The 21,428-nt window shown below is 46.5% G+C and overlaps 1 protein-coding gene across 1 annotated transcript in view; it reads right to left on the reverse strand.

Annotated features, from left to right (window-relative positions):
- peak1 (pseudopodium-enriched atypical kinase 1) overlaps positions 1 to 21,428 on the reverse strand; it is a 93,093-nt gene that overhangs the window by 33,148 nt on the left and 38,517 nt on the right. Inside the window, exon 2 of the mRNA XM_083663062.1 lies at positions 8,196 to 11,701. Within this exon, the coding sequence (XP_083519188.1) occupies positions 8,196 to 11,578 (3,383 nt within the window). The 5' untranslated portion in view covers positions 11,579 to 11,701. The remainder of the gene's footprint in view (positions 1 to 8,195; positions 11,702 to 21,428) is intronic.

Raw genomic sequence — 21,428 nt, forward strand, 5'->3', positions numbered from 1 at the left:
GCCAAGAAACTCTATTTCTGCAATAACTGCACTTTATGGCTGTTTAAACTAGACAAACGCTGACATTACTCCTCGAGGTGGACAGGCAAGGAGGCGGCCATTACTGTTTTGTTAGTGAAGCGCTAGTGGCGTTCCTGATTGGCCAACTTGCGCTGTTAGTCACAGGGCACTGAGCGCAGTCGCTGATTGGCTCATCCACTTTGCAGCTTCTGCTCAACACCCTCCCAGGCCTTGGGGCCAGACCATCACGCAGAACCAAATGAAATGTGAGTTCACATGACGGGCTGGTTTACCAGGCTAATCATCCAGCATCCTATGTGTGAAACGATCAAATAGTGTTGCTTTGATTAAATTCACGTGTTTTTTGGTATCAGAGGGTTGGGTAACTTCTCCAAGAAATATACACTATTTTAGACTGGTACTGGCCTGACACCTCATACTAATATCAATAGCAATCTCATGCACGTAGCCTCGCCTGCCCTACAGCTCGCCGAGTGCGCGTCACATACAAAAAATAACAACAGGGATTTCTTTTGAATTTCCCCCCGTTGTTATTTTTTGTTCTTGCTTAAACCGAATGTTTTATGGTCACTCGATTCAGTAGGTCACGCGTTGGCTTGGTTCCAGCCTTAAAACTCGTTATATAAGGATTTATCGAAATGTCTATGAAGAAAATGAATGCGGAACTTACTTCGGGGGCAAATGACGTACATGAAAAGTCACGTGACTGTTGAGCTCTATAGCCTCAGCCAGGAAGGATGACATCACTGATGACATCATCACTGATGTCATCACATCATTAGCTAATTAGGACAAGCACCTAATTAAAAAATCCGGGCTCCGTCAGGTCACCCGCACGGGTGCGCTTCTCTGAAGGTTTCAGCCCGATCGCACGTAAAACAGCACATCCGTGGCCGGCCGAAAATTCTGCTCACACGCACGTACGCACACACACGGACACTAATTATAACAGGATTATTGGCACATAACCACTTGTTATAAAGTGAGAGAAGAGACAGGAACTTTTGGAAGAGACACAAGGCGGCTAGCGCTGAAGCTGGAGGAGGAGGAGGAGAGGAAACCAGGGAAGCTAGAAAACAGACAGAATGGGGACGAGCTCTTGACAGGATGGAAGCGATCAGAGCTCTGGGCTCAAAGGAGAGAGATGTGAAGATCGGCGTGGTGGTAGTGAGGGGGGGGGGGGGGGGGGGGCGGGGGCAGAGGAAGTGGTGGTATAAAAACAAACCACAAATCGAAGAGGATATTTTCCTATATATAATATGAGAGATGCCAAGTTGGCAGAGATGGAGAGAGAAGATGGATAAATGTAGAAGATGACGAGGGAGAAGTAGAGGAAACCAGGTGAGAAGATAAACAAGGAACACCTGGCTAATGCAGCAGAGCAGAACCTAAACTGATGGCATCCGAGCAGGGAAATGACAGAGATGACAGCAAAGACACACACACAGGACGGGAGGCACAATTTCAAGTTGCCATATTTCTAAAAATCTAACAAACGGATCAATTGTTGACATTTTGAGTGGATGTTGTATGTAGACAGTTGAAGGATCTAACTTGTAATCAATGTGGAGCATGTCTGTTTTATGCAACCTTTCTCCACAGGAAATTACTCCTTCAGCTGCTGATTGTTCCAGGTCAATAAAGGTGAGTCAGCTGATTCATTAATGAATGACCTACAGGTAAGAGTTTGGGGGGTGGGGTTTGTCTAGGATGAATACACATCACTATGCCACTGCACAGGTAACATTTCTTACCCCACTAATAATCGATCATAAATGTTTGAGGTTGCAATCACTAACAATGTTATTGGTATGCTGCATGATGAATGACGTGTCTTGTTCTTGACTGATCACTGCAGCATTCATTTGACTGTGTAAGATAGCAGCAGGGAGAAATTAGATTATTTCCAGACTTCTAAGACAAAAAGAAGTCACATTCACCACAAATTAAATTTAGAACAGACGCCATGGGATCTATTTCGGTCGATAATGACACAGGCGCAGGCAGACCCTGGCGCTAAATCTGGTGCTGTCACTCTAATGCGTGTAAAGTATGAAGATGTGATGTCGCAGGCTGGCACAGTTCTAAAGGAGGCTGCATCAACCAACTAAACGACAACAACAACAACAACAACAACAACAACAACAACAACAACAACAACAACAAGGCACATGGTGTGGGGTGGGCGTGGTTTCATTATGGCCAATTAGAGATGATGATTTCCATTCCTTTAAATACCAGTGCACCAGCGATAGAGCAATTCCCCCAATGGCAGACATTTGAACAGCAAGGAGCTTCCACAGGAGGGAACAGACCTGCTCGTCCGTTATTTTCAAAGCTGTGCAATAAAAAACTTAACAATTTCAACTATGTTTAATGTCTGTTAGTCAGTCATCTACAGTCAATCTACTCACTAGGGGACCAGCTGCATGGCCAAACGTCCCCTCATCTCCCGTGCACCCCGGGCCGCTCCAACCTCCCCAATGGGCACATGTAGCTCCGCCTCCCTACGCCTTACATCATATCTAACAGGCATGTAGCTCCGCCTCCCTGCATCTTACATCCCATCTAACAGGTGTGTAGCTCCGCCTCCCTGCATCTTACATCCTATCTAACAGGTGTGTAGCTCCGCCTCCCTGCATCTTACATCCTATCTAACAGGTGTGTAGCTCCGCCTCCCTGCATCTTACATCCTAACTAACAGGCGTGTAGCTCCGCCTCCCTGCATCTTACATCCTATCTAACAGGCGTGTAGCTCCGCCTCCCTGCATCTTACATCCTATCTAACAGGTGTGTAGCTCCGCCTCCCTGCATCTTACATCCTATCTAACAGGCGTGTAGCTCCGCCTCCCTGCATCTTACATCCTATCTAACAGGTGTGTAGCTCCGCCTCCCTGCATATTACATCCTATCTAACAGGTGTGTAGCTCCGCCTCCCTGCATATTACATCCCATCTAACAGGTGTGTAGCTCCACCTCCCTGCATATTACATCCTATCTAACAGGTGTGTAGCTCCGCCTCCCTGCGTCTTACATCCTATCTAACAGGCATGTAGCTCCGCCTCCCTGCGGCTTACATCCTATCTAACAGGTGTGTAGCTCCGCCTCCCTGCATCTTACATCCTATCTAACAGGTGTGTAGCTCCGCCTCCCTGCATCTTACATCCTATCTAACAGGTGTGTAGCTCCGCCTCCCTGCATATTACATCCTATCTAACAGGCATGTAGCTCCGCCTCCCTGCGGCTTACATCCTATCTAACAGGCATGTAGCTCCGCCTCCCTGCGTCTTACATCCCATCTAACAGGTGTGTAGCTCTGCCTCCCTGCATCTTACATCCTATCTAACAGGTGTGTAGCTCCGCCTCCCTGCATCTTACATCCTATCTAACAGGTGTGTAGCTCCGCCTCCCTGCATCTTACATCCTATCTAACAGGTGTGTAGCTCCGCCTGCCTGCATCTTACATCCTATCTAACAGGTGTGTAGCTCCGCCTCCCTGCATCTTACATCCCATCTAACAGGTGTGTAGCTCCGCCTCCCTGCGTCTTACATCCCATCTAACAGGTGTGTAGCTCCGCCTCCCTGCGGCTTACATCCTATCTAACAGACATGTCTTACTGCTGTGTTTAAATTGTTAAATGTGAGTGTATACATGTAGGGCTGGGCGATAATTCAATATTATCGTTTATCATCTTTCAGTGGAATCATATCGTGATGATATAAAATACATTTTAATATCGTGACACATATTTCTGCCGATTAAATTTGACTTAAAAACTCGTAAAATGAGGTATGGAAGAAATATTCTTTATAATATAATATATTATAATATTTCTATTTTGTTTGAAATCCCACCTAACATTACCATTCGGTTCAATGAGATGAGTATTAATTTGATTACTCAATGTGATTTTGCTTACATGATCTATATCGTGATATATACTGATTTATAAAACGGCTCTCTCAAATCAAGCAATCTGATTGGTTCACAGCCATTGTATAATTCCAGTAACCGAGTTCAATAACCCATGGCCATGGGTTATTGGTTGCCATGGCAACTCTCTTACTAAAAGGCAGCGCTGCCTCGAGCTCCGTGTTGGGCTTTCCAGAAAGCTCTCAGCTTCTCAGCAAGCGCCAGGATTGGCCAATGTCAACTTCAGTCTCCAGAACGATCCAATCAAATCACCCGCACGTCTATCTTCTTGCTAGAGGTCCCGCCTTACAGTAGTGTCAAAACAAAAAGCTACTCGCTTGCAGCCAGACGCATGATGGCGCAACTCTCTTAGGCTTTGGTTACCTCAAAAACAAAATGGCGGAGACAACTTTCAGATCCTTGTGAATCGATCTTCGCTTATAACTTTACTAATACTTCGCAGAAAATGATGTTTTGTACAAGAATAGACGCGGGCTAATGTCTTAACCCCTCTCTCGCGCGCCCTCACTCTTAACCCCGCATTTCTAAATAAGACGTAACGTTACTTGGTGTCGGCATACGGCTCTGGTGTCGCTCTCAGCAAGCGCCAGGATTGGCCAATGTCGACTTCAGTCTCCAGAACGATCCAATCAAATCACCCGCACGTCTATCTTCTTGCTAGAGGTCCCGCCTTACAGTAGTGTTTCAACTGACTCTCAGAATACCATGCCAGTCGGACTTATAGTATTATTATTATTATATTATTATACTTGGAAACCGTTTTATAAAAGCAATATAGCACTCGAGCAGCGGCCGAGTGGGATAACAGCTTATCAGCGGGATATATTCACCACAACACACTTGCACTCGTGATATATTGCTTAAATATACTGATATAGAGAAAAATGCAGAGTATATCATTGATATTGATTTCAAGTTCAACCATATCGCCCAGCCCTATGTGAGTGTTTAATGGATTACCACTTGCATTTGAATAAGTCAATTTGGCTCAACGTGGGGGGAAATATACAATATTCACAAAGCATTCTTACGTGATTTCACATGTCCCTGTGTTCATATATGCGCATTAACAAAACCACCAAAATAGCACAGAGCGTCAATGTTGATGAACTCATTATTGAATAACAAACCGCCACGAAAATGTCAATCTGGGTGCAGGTGCGACATATTTGATTTGCGACCAAAGAAATGGCCAATTCACTTGTGCTGTTGCTTAGCGCCCGCACGAAAGTAGTAGAGGCCCCATGTGTGTTATCTTCCCCAGGCACAAAAGCTCTCACTCCTGTCTAGAATTTAAACACAGTGGTCAACAGCAGGTCACAGAGAAATAATGATCTCATTAGCCAAGAATAAACCAACTAGACTGGCATGTTTTGTGTGTGTGTGTCTGTGTGTGTGTGTGTGTGTGTGTGTGTGTGTGTGTGTGTGTGTGTGTGTGTGTCAGCGACAGAGCACTAGACTAGAGCATGCACTTTGATGATCAACTGAGCAGCTGAATGAATGTGTGATCCAAAGCTGTGATTAGAGCCTGCTGTTTGGGTAATGGATCACAGAGCTGCTGTTTGGGGTAATGGATCACAGAGCTGCTGTTTGGGTAATGGATCACAGAGCTGCTGTTTGGGTAATGGATCACAGAGCTGCTGTTTGGGTAATGGATCACAGAGCTGCTGTTTGGGTAATGACCACAGAGCTGCTGTTTGGGTAATGGATCACAGAGCTGCTGTTTGGGTAATGGATCACAGAGCTGCTGTTTGGGTAATGGATCACAGATAGCCTGCTGTTTGGGTAATGGATCACAGATAGCCTGCTGTTTGGGTAATGGATCACAGATAGCCTGCTGTTTGGGTAATGGATCACAGATAGCCTGCTGTTTGGGTAATGATCACAGAGCTGCTGTTTGGGTAATGGATCACAGATAGCCTGCTGTTTGGGTAATGGATCACAGATAGCCTGCTGTTTGGGTAATGGATCACAGAGCTGCTGTTTGGGTAATGGATCACAGAGCTGCTGTTTGGGTAATGAATCACAGAGCTGCTGTTTGGGTAATGGATCACAGAGCTGCTGTTTGGGTAATGCATCACAGAGCTGCTGTTTGGGTAATGAATCACAGATAGCCTGCTGTTTGGGTAATGGATCACAGATAGCCTGCTGTTTGGGTAATGGATCACAGATAGCCTGCTGTTTGGGTAATGGATCACAGATAGCCTGCTGTTTGGGTAATGGATCACAGAGCTGCTGTTTGGGTAATGGATCACAGATAGCCTGCTGTTTGGGTAATGGATCACAGAGCTGCTGTTTGGGGTAATGGATCACAGAGCTGCTGTTTGGGTAATGGATCACAGATAGCCTGCTGTTTGGGTAATGGATCACAGAGCTGCTGTTTGGGTAATGGATCACAGATAGCCTGCTGTTTGGGTAATGGATCACAGAGCTGCTGTTTGGGGTAATGGATCACAGAGCTGCTGTTTGGGTAATGATCACAGAGCCTGCTGTTTGGGTAATGGATCACAGAGCTGCTGTTTGGGGTAATGGATCACAGAGCTGCTGTTTGGGTAATGGATCACATAGCTGCTGTTTGGGTAATGGATCACAGAGCTGCTGTTTGGGTAATGGATCACAGAGCTGCTGTTTGGGTAATGGATCACAGATAGCCTGCTGTTTGGGTAATGGATCACAGAGCTGCTGTTTGGGTAATGAATCACAGATAGCCTGCTGTTTGGGTAATGGATCACAGAGCTGCTGTTTGGGTAATGAATCACATAGCTGCTGTTTGGGGTAATGATCACAGAGCTGCTGTTTGGGTAATGAATCACATAGCTGCTGTTTGGGGTAATGATCACATAGCTGCTGTTTGGGTAATGGATCACAGAGCTGCTGTTTGGGTAATGAATCACATAGCTGCTGTTTGGGGTAATGATCACAGAGCTGCTGTTTGGGGTAATGATCACAGAGCTGCTGTTTGGGTAATGAATCACAGATAGCCTGCTGTTTGGGTAATGGATCACAGAGCTGCTGTTTGGGTAATGCATCACATAGCTGCTGTTTGGGTAATGAATCACAGATAGCCTGCTGTTTGGGTAATGGATCACAGAGCTGCTGTTTGGGTAATGAATCACAGAGCCTGCTGTTTGGGTAATGGATCACAGAGCTGCTGTTTGGGTAATGGATCACAGAGCTGCTGTTTGGGTAATGAATCACAGAGCCTGCTGTTTGGGTAATGGATCACAGAGCCTGCTGTTTGGGGTAATGATCACAGAGCTGCTGTTTGGGTAATGGATCACAGAGCTGCTGTTTGGGTAATGATCACAGAGCCTGCTGTTTGGGGTAATGGATGGCATTAGGGAAGTCTTACTTAGCAAGTGGGCGAGCAGAGCAGACGTGCCAAATTAAGATCAAACACCTCTAGACTTTGTGATGAGGGATCTGTAGAGAAACACCCGTGGAGCAGCTGGCAAAGGTCGAGCTGCCTGGATTGAGCGGAGCCCCAAGAGGGCACTGAAGGGAATGGAGTGTGGGTGATGTGATGAGCACATGGCCACTGCAAGCTAAATGCTTCATCAGATGAGGTGGCGAGAGGCGCTGCAGGTAGAGCATGTGTGAATTGCTTTGATAGGATATTATGAATTCTATGAGAGACCTTGAACAGAAAGGCCTGTTTAATAACCACCATTTGTGTGAAAGCAATATTCAGCTTATAGCAGCTCACAGTACCATTAACCCTTTCAGAGTGTTCACTCAGGTTGGAAACTAATGGCTGTTTGATGGCATATGTTCTCTTATGGGGGGGTACTCTTCCTACTCATAATACTGCTTCTTCTTCCATCTCATAACGGACACAATCCCATAGTTCTCACATCTGTTCCAGTCACATTTGCATAGATAGTAGATGATCAGATTAAATTATTTTGACCATCAAGCGGAATTGGGTAAACAGAGATACCCACTAATTGACACAAAGACGTCTCTCCACCATCATCCTGCCAGGTTTTGGTTTATGATTATCTGAGATGAATTGATTCAGTAATGGGCATTACTGAAGTGTAGATCTCTTGTCTCTGCTAAATAACAAACCAAAGTTCTTATTATGACTAGACTGTTATGACTTTGACTTTGAGTTAGACTTAAAAGTAAGGATTCTACTACAACTACTGTACCATTTTAATCAGGATACCTTTGTTTTGTTAACATGTTTTAACTTGGTGGCATCATAAGAGTAAATGTAACTATGTTGGTAAATTACCTGTTGCTTCCTGCGGGGTGTGAGGATGGTGTTGGCCCTGGGCTCAGTGCTCTGGGTTCCTTGCTCTCCTCAGTTGTCAGCAGCGCAGTTTCTCTGCACTCCTCTACTCGTAGTTCTCCCTCCCCATCACCAGGGGTGCTGCCGCCATCTGGTTTGTAGGTGAAGATGATGGTTGGCTTCTGGTTGGGATCCTCAGGTTTGGCCTCAGTGAACCAGTGATGCCGCTGAATCGGTGGTGGAGGCAGCATATGGATGACGGTGCCATCGAGCCCGACCAGCTTGCCTTTGTCCTTGTCCGCCTTCGGACTCTGCTCGTCGTCGTCCTTCCGCCGGCGGAAGAAGCTCTTGAAGGAGATCCAGCGTTTGGGCTTGGTGCTTTCCGTTGCCAGACGTCTCCCCTCTCCTCCGCCTGGACTAGTTTCACCTTCACTGGGTCGTACGGGAGAGCTGGAGGCAGAGCTCTTGGTCCAGTTTCCAAAATGTCTCTGGAGGATGTTGGAGGCGTGGTAAGGGGACGAGGTGGACCTCGGAGGAGGGAAGGGGGCACTGGGCTCCGATTTGGGGCTGGAGAGTGGGACGGCAGCAGAGGCGCTCTGGGATTTGGACAACAGCTTTGAGGGCGTGTCCTTCTTGGGTTTGGACAGACAGCCGTCGGTTGTGGAGAAGAGAGACTTGGGTCGGGTGAGGGTCTCCTTGGTGGCGTCGGGCGGGAGGGCATAGAGCTCCTCGGAACTGAAACTGGCTTTGGCCTGCATTGAGGGCGAGTCTGGAGGAGACTGAGGAGGTTGGATGGAGGCCACAATTTGAGAAAGCACAGTGCTGGCCTCCTCCCGATGACTCACCCCTGTCCCAAAGGACAAAGCAAAGTCTGTGTTAACATCTTTACTGCACGTCGTGTCCCCGCTTGTCTTGCGGGAGTGCATCATAGCATTGGCAGTGGGGCTACTTTTAGGCAGGTTTGAAGTAATGGCAAGAATTGCGGGAGAACTTCTTGGTGTAGTGGGAGAGATGTTTCTTGGTGTAGTGGGAGAGATGGCACCAACGGCGGTGCTCGTTACAGTGCTTGTCACAGTGCTCGAGTCTGTAGTGGTTCTAGATTGTAGATTTGGTGCTTTTGAGGCCGTTTCCGGTAGAGCTTTTGGCTCTTCGAAAGAGGCTCTCTCTGACGTTCCTTTACCAGAGATGGTTTTCTCTGTCGAGGAGGACTGGACACTCTCAGAGGATCCGATCTCTTCATAGGTGTGGCTGGCCACTCTATTGCCCGCCCCCTTTGGCTGTGGTAGCTCCCCGCTGAGTCCAAGGAAGCTCTTGTACACAGCCAGATTGTCGTAAGCGCTTGGGTTGATCACAATAGGTACCTTGACAGCATTCTTGGAGCTGCGGGCGTAGGCCGGCTCATCGCGGATAATGATGGGGAAAGGAGGCATGCCTGCATTATTGAAACTGTTGAACTTGATCTCTGATAGGTTGGGGGATTTCACAGGTACAGTCCGGGAGGAAGAGAGTCCAGCAATGGGAGAAGTGGGAGCGGACTTGTGACTGCAGTGTCGAGGAGGCACGGCAGGGCCAGGTGCGCTCCCGACCCCTAGATCCACTTTGGGGATCTTCTGGCGTGGACTGGTGCTCGATGTCCAAACCTCTTGATAGCGTATGCTGCCCGGTTTCTTGCGGGGGTTGCCCGGCAAAGCCACGGACATGGGTGACGTTGGCGAGACGTGGGCAGATGGGGAAATAGGGGAGGCTGGAGACATGAGCTGGCCTAAAGGAGTGCTTGGGAATGAGGCAGGGCTAGAGGGCATGGATGGATTTTTGGGTTTTGAAGTACAGTCTGGAATCTGTTCCTCTTTGTTGGCCATGGATGCCGACACGTCCACTACGGTGTACGGCTTACAGATCAGAGATTTCTCCAGGTTGACCACACGGTAAGGCTTAGCTTGCTCCTCCGTGGGACTAAAGCTGATAGTGACTGGTTGACCAGGAAGGGCCTGGGGCATTGGTGCGCCCTCTCTACCATCCTGATCCTCTAATCTAATGGCCAGGACAGCCTTGTGCGTTTCAGTCACCTTGGGTGGACTCAATGCTCGGTGGATAAGCTCCTTCTTTGGAGAGGTGCAGGGGAGGGGTGCCCTGGAAGATGTGGGAGAATGCAGGCCATTTCTTAGAGCACAGGGGGCACTGCTCCCACTGCTGGAGGTCGTACGGGAGTCTTCCGGCAGTGATGAGGATGATTCCGGAGAAGTGGTGGCCTCTGAATTTGAGAGGAACCCGCTGCCCTGAATGTCACAAGGCCCATAGGGGAGGAGAGCTCCATTGGAGTCCATGGAAGGGTATCCATTCAAGATCTCATCATAGCTATCGTCATAGTCCACGGCACAAATCCGCTGCAATGAGCGGTTGCGTAGTGGCACAGTATTCCACTTTTTCCCTGCTGCAAATGGCACTGGAGACATTGTGGCAGCGCGGAAATGAGCAAATCGTGGCTGGCCACGCATGCGGATCTCCATGGCAAGTAACTCCTCATCACTTTCATCCCAGCTTTCATGTTCATCATCATCTCCTTCACTCTCATCCTCATCCTCATCATCCTCATCCTCTTCACCTTCACCTTCACTGGAAAACTCTGGGTAGCAGAAGCGTCCGCCCTCGGTGCTGATGATCTCTTTGCTATCGCTAAGGGACACCCGTTTTTGGGCCGCCCCTCCACCACCACCACTACTGCTGCTGCCCATGGCCAAACAGCTTGAGGCTGGAAGGCCTCTTTCCAAGGACCGCCGGTATGAGGTACTGATGCGCCCCAAAAAAAGCTCCTTGGAGCCGGACAGGGGGCTGGGGCTAGGTCCAGGGCACAGACCAGCTATCTCCTTCAAGACATCAGTCAGTCCACGGTTGTTATTTCCACTGGGGGCCCGTGGGCTAAGCTGTCCATAACCCTCTATCTCCTCGCTACCATCCTCCCCTTCATTGTTGTTGCTGGGCCCGCCAGGCCTCTTACGGTTCAACCCATTGCGATTCCAGACAGTGAAGGCCGATGTTTTGCCCTGTTCTCCTGCACCTGGTGGCCGTTGTAGGTTACCCTCTGAATCCAGGCCTGTCGAGGAGCAGGGCAGCATCATAGTAGGCTTGACAGCGATGGTTGGCTTCTTGGCCACTGGTGGGCGGAAGTGTCCACCAGAGCGGGTTGACACACTGCCAGCCCTGTGGGAGCTGTTGGCTCTGGCCCCGGCAGAGGGCTGGATCTGCTGCTGAGGCGGCGGAGGTCTCTGCTCAGAAGGAGCCTTACCTCCACTGCTCTGGGCCAGGCAGTGGAGGCTCTTGGGTTTGAAGCAGTTCTTGCACTCGCCTGGTTTCCACACGTGCTCGGTGAAGGTGCTGCAGGCAGACATGGCTGCTGGTCCAGTGAGGCAGCCTGCTGGGTCAGTGGACAGGAAACCCCTCCATGAAGCCACAGGCTACAGGAACAGACTCAACACTATTTAAGCCTCAGGCCGAGCAGACAGATACTGGACCTGGAAGACAAAAACAAAACAAAACAGGAGACAAAAAAAGAGACAATAGTTAAAATTTAAGCATCTAAAACATACATTTAATTTATTCACCACAAATGGTTTCGCATGGTTGCATTTTCATGCAGGAAAGTACACACACACACACACACACACACACGCACACACACACACACACACACACACACACACAGTACTAACAGCTGCACAGCTGCACAGCTGGATAGAGACAGAGAGTGGTAGAAAAGGGGAAGGAGAAAGGAAGACTGTGTGTGAGATTGAGAGTGCAAGAGGGAGTGAGAGCCAGACTACTTTCTCTCCATTAGGTGGCAGTCTTTCTCTACTTTGCAGCCAGGCTCAATTTAAGGCAGTGATGTCTGTGTCCTCCTAGCCCACAACTGGATCTGGAAGACTATGAGAGCGGAGAAGTGAAGAGGATTTAGAGAGCTTAGTTTTGAACTGCTGTCCTTTATTGTTGTATTGTAGTCTGTTTTAGCCAGGCTTAGGTGAAATTAAGGAACTGATATTGTCAATAAATCAAAACCTATGTCATAAACCCTATGAACCAGAGCAGCTACATGGGAAAATTTATTCTGAAGTTCGTCAGCTGACTTTACGTTTACTGAAGTTCAACCAAATTCCGTGGTTTCTTTGGGCCCCTATGTAGTTACTTAGAGAATATGCTGAAAATGCATAAATTTTGACCTAGAATATAATAACACGTAACGAATGAGAACTACACTATTTTGTATGCGGTTTCTCTTCTCGCTTTACAAGTTAAATGATGTACATACAAAAGAAGTGGTGGGGCTCCAAACTCACCATCATTTTAAAAGATAACAAAAATGTGACATTTTAAAATGAGGACACACGTGCCGTCTCCTCAGGTTATCTGTGCCAGCCTGTGTCAGACGCATCCTGTTTTCCAGGCCTGCCAGGTCACACTTTGTGGCGTCAGGAAACCACATCTTCAAGAATAAAAAAATACTCAAAAGAGGACCCGGCACCAAGTCTGCATGCTTATGCAGTTTTAATGTCCCCTGTCAATCACAAAGACCAGAGGACATCGTGCGAGTGGCTTATCATTTGTGTCTCCAGTAGTTAATAAATAAGTGTCCAAAACGCAGTGCTGACTGCTCTCTTAATGATGGTATAATAGGTATAATAAGGTTGTTTGCTAAATAAGCTCCACTTCAGTATAATATGAAAAGTATTATTCTAGTGGAAAGGGATAAAGAGAATAAAACCCATTTTGCAATTCAATTCCCATTTTATCTCAATTGACCGGTCCACCTACTCGCAACCAATTACAACGCACGGCGTGACATGAAACAAAGCCATGCATGTTAAATGGTGTGCTGTTGAGATAACTAATTAGAATAAAAACCACACAGGATTGCATGTTTAATAGCCCACAGGAATTATGTTGCTTAACCTGTGGCAGTTTTCACATTATTGCTACAATTTTATTAAAGCCTCACTCTGGTCAGTCTCTGAAAGATAATATTATACTTTCAAACAAAGGACACCAGTGGAAGGGTAAAACATAAAATAATGGGAAAAGCTGAGAACAGATATGGAGAAAATGAGGTCAGAATAAAATGGCACAAAGGGAAAATAGAAATAAAAAGGCAAGAAAAGATATAATAATAGGCAGACTTTTTAATGGACTGAAATAATTGGCTCTCTTAAAATTCGCCCTTGCCTTCAAGTGCATAAAGTTTAACGGCCGAATTTTGATAACTCCTGAGAAAACAGTGACAGTGAAGAATGTGACGATTTTTTTTATTCTACTCCGCTCAATTGCTACTAGGGTGGAGACTCTGGAGAATGGAGATGATGTGCTACTTGTCCTCTTCTCCCTGCGTATACTCCCACCACTTATAGCCTCAGCCAGGAAGGATTTATTACATGGTAGGGAAACAGTGGATGGATAAATCCAGGAGGACACTAATGCAACATAAAGGATGCCAATGCCAACTGCCATAAAACACCACAGAAGGAGGATTTATCACATCACTGATGACATCACAACAATTGCTCGAGTGACATCACTGATGACATCACTGGTGATGACATCACAATTGCTCAAGTGACATCACTGATGACAGGGAGTCCATGTGAGGAACCAGACGATGGCTTCCTCCCAGGGGTTACCGTTGTCTGTTGTACCAGCCCAAAAAAAATTGGGAAGGCTTAAAAAAACATTCAGAATTCTACTCTACAGTAGCTCATCCTTAAGGAAAGTACTATGGTTAAGCATACTCCTGGTTACTACTGACATAAAGTACTATGGTTAAGCATACTCCTGGTTACTGACAGAAGGTACTATGGTTAAGCATACTCCTGGTTACTGACAGATATGGTTAAGCATACTCCTGGTTACTGACAGAAAGTACTATGGTTAAGCATACTCCTGGTTACTGACAGAAAGTACTATGGCTAAGCATACTCCTGGTTACTGACAGAAAGTACTATGGTTAAGCATACTCCTGGTTACTGACAGAAAGTACTATGGTTAAGCATACTCCTGGTTACTGACAGGAAGTACTATGGTTAAGCATACTCCTGGTTACTGACAGGAAGTACTATGGTTAAGCATACTCCTGGTTACTGACAGAAAGTACTATGGTTAAGCATACTCCTGGTTACTGACAGAAAGTACTATGGTTAAGCATACTCCTGGTTACTGACATAAATCTGCATTTCATCCACAGAGACTATCTCCCTTAGCCAGAAAAAACATCATTAAGTGATCTTTGCTATGGCAACCTTCTTAATGGTCTTGGGTGAGAAGGCTGGTTCAGCTCTGTTTGACATGGCTACGAAGGATTATGAGACACTGCTTTGTCTAAATACACTATTAGATGTGGGGCACTTTCTATGGAGATACTCTCTTAACTGGTCTAGCCTCACGAACCACCCAATGTTCAGAATTTAGCCTAATTTTGTAGCATCATTTAGCCCCCTTTAGCTAGCATGGCATGTTGGTAGCAATGGATGCCTTAGGTCTTCTAGTTTCAGGTACCAGTATCTTCACTCTGGCTTTAAAGAGCATGGTGCAGGTTAAAAAAAAATCTGAATTGACATTTTGGGCTCATGATTACAGTGAAAACACTCCAAAAAGACAAAGATCCCCCCCCCTCCCCACAGGACCCCAGGGTATAAATATGGAGGAAAAGGTGGCATTTTATAAATGGGCGTGTGACATAACAACAGGAGTGACATCACAAGAGGAGAATGTTCTGCTGGGGCTGACACAGGGATGCAAAGTCATGGAGAGTGAAAAAAGGTGACAGATACCAGGGCAGACATAAAACCACTCAGAAATCCTCATATTTTGGGCTGAAAAATGTGACTGTCACCTAAAGGTGACTATTTTGCATCCCTGTGACATCACAAAAGGTAGTTCCATGAAATGGACCAGTGCCCCCTGCTGGTTACAAAAACTAGTCTAAACACAGCTATGTGTGATTGAAAAAAAAAATCCCCCAAATCCCATTGCTATATACCCCTTCCACATATTAATGCAATGTGGTCTCCAACCTGCACCATGCCCTTTAAACATGAGCCTGCTACAGCCTCTAAAATACATTAATGTTGGCCACGGACGCCAGCGTCCTCAGTGAGTACTAGAAGAACTATTTTCTTTTTCATACACACATCCGCGACCCACTCAAAAAGGCCCCGCGACCCACTTTTGGGCCCCGACCCACCAGTTGAGAAACGCTCATCCAGGCTACTCACTCCGGATGCAAACTCTTCCTTTGCCTTTCAAAGATGACAGATCAAAGTGAACAAGTGCTGCCTAAAAACACATTGTACAATGGAGTGTGAAAGATGCTGTCAACATGTGTACCAGCGCTATCCCTCCACGATCTCTTCATTTCCGCTCGGCTTTATTAACAAAATAAAAGAGAAAAGGGAGGCATCATTATTGTATCCTTCCATCGGTGTCCCACAGCTCGATTTGATCACATAACGCCGGGGCTATGACTCAGTGCATGGCTGATATCAACAGGGACGGCTGTCTCAGTCTGCCCATCCATCTAACAAGGTCACGGCTGTCAGATCCTGTACGGGAGGATATCACCATGACAACACCCTGGACCGGCCCCGGGGCCCAGACACAATAAAGCAGGAACTCCTGAGCGAAAGGTTGCTGACCAAGCCCCTTGGGTGGGGGAAGATTTATCCTGTTACACCGCGCCAGCCACATCCTGACAGGAAACAATGACTGTAATTCAGACAATATTATTCCAATGCTGGCACTGGCAGGACAAACGTGCGTCAGAAACTTCACGAACAGAAGTGAGCACGGAGAGTACCGTAAAAACGGAATGAGTCGGTCCAACGCACGTCTGCAGACTATCTGTGACAGTTGGGAGGGATAGGAGTTGTGCCTTAGAATCTAAGGCTCAGATGAAACCAAAGCAGCTCAGTTACCACAACAGCATCCAAAAACTATTTCTCCGCTTCAGGGTCCTGTCCTCCTTTGGACAGCTTAGGGCAGAATATTAAGGGACAGATTTAAGACTTTGTTTTTGTCACAGCTGCAACACATCTGTTGCACTACTAGTATTTTCCAAAAGGCAAAAACTGGGAAATACAAAGAACAATGAAGGAAATTATGTTTCAAAATGACTGAGATCATTCATTCTTTTTCAAGTAGGATTTGTTTTGATGAGGTGATTACGGTGATTAAGGCAGCCCGTTAAAGTGCTTTTGTTTTTCTTTTAACACTCCTGAAGACAGTCGACATAGCGCATAGATAGCGCATAGATAGCTCATAGATAGCTCATAGATAGCTCATAGATAGCTCATAGATAGCTCATAGATAGCTCATAATAGAGCAAATCACAACAACTCTGGGCGCTATGAAAAGCGAGGGGAGGGAACCTCTCATACAAGTAACCCTTCTTGCTTATGCAATCGACATCATTGTTATTTTTGTTGGAACATGAAAATGCTTCTTGATCTCTTCTATCCGTTCTTTTCAAGGCAAGTGTTCCCACCTCCCACTCATGAATATCAGACAAACCTGCATTACTTTCATTATGTAACCCATATTACGTAACACTAGTCAAAATGGGCGACATCTTTTTTGTTCATTTGAATACAGCAAATGAGTCACACATCCCTCAAGAATACAAAGTATTTGCAGGAGGAACGTGTAGCATGAACATGACAAAATAATGCAATGGAGTGGCACACACACACGCACGCACACGGATTTCTCTCCTTAGTAGGGCTGGGTATTGGCAACGACCTCACGATACGTATCACGATACATGGGTCACGATACGACTTTATCACGATATATTGCAATACGCTACATAATTTACTGAAAATGTATAAATAGAGCTGAAAATACAACTCGCTGTGTACCACCCAGGTAGTGTAATAATATGTACATCACTTTATATTGATAACTTAGTGGACAAATTGAGTCAAAACTACCGAGTGTTGAGTGCGTTACTGAACGCACTGAAATAAAAAGTATTCTTATTGTGTCATTGAACACACTGCTGTGCAAAAAATCGATATGGCGATATATCATGATATTTTTCTGAAATATCGATACAGTATTGCGGAAAAAAATATTGCGATATATTGCCGTATCGAGTTTTTTGCACAGCCTCCTTAGGTGTTCGGGATTGTTCTGATATTGATAGATTCTTATTGATCCAGTCTTGTCACGCGTCCATGTCATCTCACTCCTTTGTGGCACAGCTTTGATTAGAGAGATCTGATGCAGCATTGAGACATAAGCCAGTGCCACCAGCTAGTGTTTGAACACGCAAGCATATTTTCTCTCTTCCATTGGATTTCGGTCTTTTCCTTTCCGGCATCGCTATCTGACTTCACTGTCAAATAATGTGAGCAGCATATCAACTGACAAGTCGTAGCTGACGTCACCTTTCATAGAAGATGCAAACTTAGATAACAAGACACCCCTTCAACCCCCCTAGAAAATGTTAAAACTCTTGTAACGGGACAAGCCCGTCTTTTATTGTCACACGAACACCACAATACATGCATGCGGCCACAACACACTCATGCTGACGGTGGCCGGTGAAAAGTGTCCTCTGCATTTAACCCATCCAGGCATGTCCTTTCCTCTGAGGGGCAGGCCAGGAGCAGTGGTCGCTTTCTCGTACAGCGCCCGGGGACCAACTTCGGATGTTGTCGTCACTGGTCGGATGACGATGACGATCTGATCTTCTGCATGTTTTTAGTGGGGGGGTTATATACGGAGGAACCCCCTGGGGGAGCACGGGGAGAACATGCAAACTCCACACAGAGAGAAAGGCCCTTATGACGAGATACCCCACCTGGGCAGTAGGCACTGAAGATATGGGGGGGAATACAACCACAGCGCTCACAGTGTCCCAGGCGAGAATCAAACTCAGGACCTTCTGACTGTGAGGCAACAGCGCTACCGACTGCGCCACCGTACGTATGTTGATGATTAAAAAAACGTGCAGGTCTTGTGTGTACGTAGCTAAAACATAAAGCTGTATTTACTCCGTGTTCTCTGCTTGGTTATTCACATCAGTCCTGTTTTGGTTTATCACGGACTTGCTGCTGTAGTCATGCATCTTTGATGAGGCCAAGGCATTAGAGTCACTGATATACAGTAACTCCATCGCTCGTGTACAAGAAGTGACGACCCTCTGAGGTAAATGGACGAACTGTTCTCCATCAAAGATCTAACTCATTATGGGAGGAGAAGAGATTCATCAGTGCTCAGAAAGGTCACACAAACCAAATAACCAATGTGATTCCCCTACCGCTTTCTGTGGCAGTGGTGGTGGTGGTGGTTGTTGTGGAGAAATGTAGTTTTAGGTCTACATTCGTTCTTGATATGTTTTGTGAGAAAGGGATTAGGGGAGCCATAATAAAACTTTGACTTGTTGGCATTTGACATGCACTCATTCATTTTACATGCACTCATTCATTTTTCACCTCGGCTGTATGCTTGCTCGTGGTTTTGCTTGTTTTTAGATTTCACATTTGGCAGCAGTGGCAGTTGCTGTATATAATGCTATATTATTACATTGCATACATATTACAGAAAGCATTTACTTTTGTTGCCGTCATTCTAAACGGTAAGTATATACTACATTTTCTAGAGATGTTTAACTCGAGATGAATTCTTGTGGATGATTCTCATAACAAAATCTAATATGAACGGGAAACCTCAACGTCAAAGTGTGTGATATGTCTTTTTCTCATCCTTTTGAGTTACTTTGCAACTCATTTAGGTCTGAGCCACATAAGAAGTGGCTTATAGCCACTTCTTAACATGCAGTGGAATCCGTATTATAACCTGCACCTAGCCGGTTGGCCTGCATGTTAAACAACAATTAGCCGGCCTACGCGCACTCCCGCGACTCCGTATCTTATCTACCTCGACCACCGGTATAAGATCCGCTTCCACGCAATCGCAGCTCATGTTTAACAGCTGGCAGGTCATTATCCGCATATCCGTAGTGGGCAGGTGTGGCTCTTCGTGACTCACTTCACGTTCGCTAGTTTATTAATTAATCAATCGTTGGGGTCAGATATGTCAGATATGACTAGTTGCCAGCCACTTGTAAAATAAATCACCCACAGTGATTGACGACGGTGCGACTACTATTACTACGACTACGTGCGACTACCTATCACATTTCTTGTGTTTGATACATGCTACCGCGCCACCCCCCCCCCCCCCCCGCCCGCCCACTAGCAGAAAAAACGGCTCATATCCAGTTGTTTCTTAACAAAGACCCCTCATGTTTAGAAAGGCAAAACCTGAAAATATCCTGTTCTCTGTAGCCTGACATGATCCAGAGTCCATGTTTAAAAGGCACTATATTGTATTCAAGAGTGGCAGCTTCCCTGTATGTCTCTACCTCAGTCTATCCCCCCCCCCCCCCACTCTGTCTAAAGTTTACTTTAAAAAATCTAATAGATAAAAGTCCAAATTAATATGAAAGGAGCTGTAATTGCAGCTTTTGATCTGGATGTTAGATGTTGGATAGTGACAGTACAGGAGTCTGGGCTAGATGAAGACTTCACACTAGCAGAGCTCCAGAGTGGAGTCATGCAGGAGCTCACTCGGGGGGGGACAACCACGTGGGTCTGACCTGAGAACGAGAACATCATGACAACGCTGCCAAAACAAACAAAGTAGATGTTTAGGTTCACAGAGTGATCTACATGTTGCTTCTGGCTGCCAGTCTTACTAGCGTGGTGAGACCTTTGCGGTGGAACGGTTATGGAAATCCAGCCCACACCTCCTCCAACATGTGTAGGCCCAATTATGAAGCAGTGATCTCAGTAGGCTTTCTGTGGCTGCTGTGGGCGAGTCCACGCTTCAGGAGGGATCTACTTTCTCTTGGTGTGTGCAGAGGTCGCCTATGAGTGGGAGCAGCGATAATATAGGGCTTCAGCATTCAGCGCACACGCACACACACAGTCGCACCTGAGTCTCTCTTCTTCTCTCACATTATCCCAGTCGCACCTGAGTCTCTCTTCTTCTCTCACATTATCCCAGTCGCACCCAGAGTCTCTCTTCTTCTCTCACATTATCCCAGTCGCACCCGAGTCTCTATTCTTCTCTCACATTATCCCAGTCGCACCAGAGTCTCTCTTCTTCTCTCACATTATCCCAGTCGCACCTGAGTCTCTCTTCTTCTCTCACATTATCCCAGTCGCACCCAGAGTCTCTCTTCTTCTCTCACATTATCCCAGTCGCACCTGAGTCTCTCTTCTTCTCTCACATTATCCCAGTCGCACCTGAGTCTCTCTTCTTCTCTCACATTATCCCAGTCGCACCCTGAGTCTCTCTTCTTCTCTCACATTATCCCAGTCGCACCTGAGTCTCTCTACTTCTCTCACATTATCCCAGTCGCACCCGAGTCTCTCTTCTTCTCTCACATTATCCCAGTCGCACCCGAGTCTCTCTTCTTCTCTCACATTATCCCAGTCGCACCTGAGTCTCTCTTCTTCTCTCACATTATCCCAGTCGCACCTGAGTCTCTCTTCTTCTCTCACATTATCCCAGTCGCACCTGAGTCTCTCTTCTTCTCTCACATTATCCCAGTCACACCCAGAGTCTCTCTTCTTCTCTCACATTATCCCAGTCGCACCTGAGTCTCTCTTCTTCTCTCACATTATCCCAGTCGCACCAGAGTCTCTCTTCTTCTCTCACATTATCCCAGTCGCACCTGAGTCTCTCCACTTCTCTCACATTATCCCAGTTGCACCCGAGTCTCTCTTCTTCTCTCACATTATCCCAGTCGCACCCGAGTCTCTCTTCTTCTCTCACATTATCCCAGTCGCACCTGAGTCTCTCTTCTTCTCTCACATTATCCCAGTCGCACCTGAGTCTCTCTTCTTCTCTCACATTATCCCAGTCGCACCTGAGTCTCTCTTCTTCTCTCACATTATCCCAGTCGCACCTGAGTCTCTCTTCTTCTCTCACATTATCCCAGTCGCACCTGAGTCTCTCTTCTTCTCTCACATTATCCCAGTCGCACCCAGAGTCTCTCTTCTTCTCTCACATTATCCCAGTCGCACCCAGAGTCTCTCTTCTTCTCTCACATTATCCCAGTCGCACCTGAGTCTCTCTTCTTCTCTCACATTTTCCCAGTCGCACCAGAGTCTCTCTTCTTCTCTCACATTATCCCAGTCGCACCCGAGTCTCTCTTCTTCTCTCACATTATCCCAGTCGCACCCA

This window comes from Poromitra crassiceps (assembly GCF_964638095.1).
Source record: "Poromitra crassiceps genome assembly, chromosome: 30".
Taxonomy (NCBI): domain Eukaryota; kingdom Metazoa; phylum Chordata; class Actinopteri; order Beryciformes; family Melamphaidae; genus Poromitra; species Poromitra crassiceps.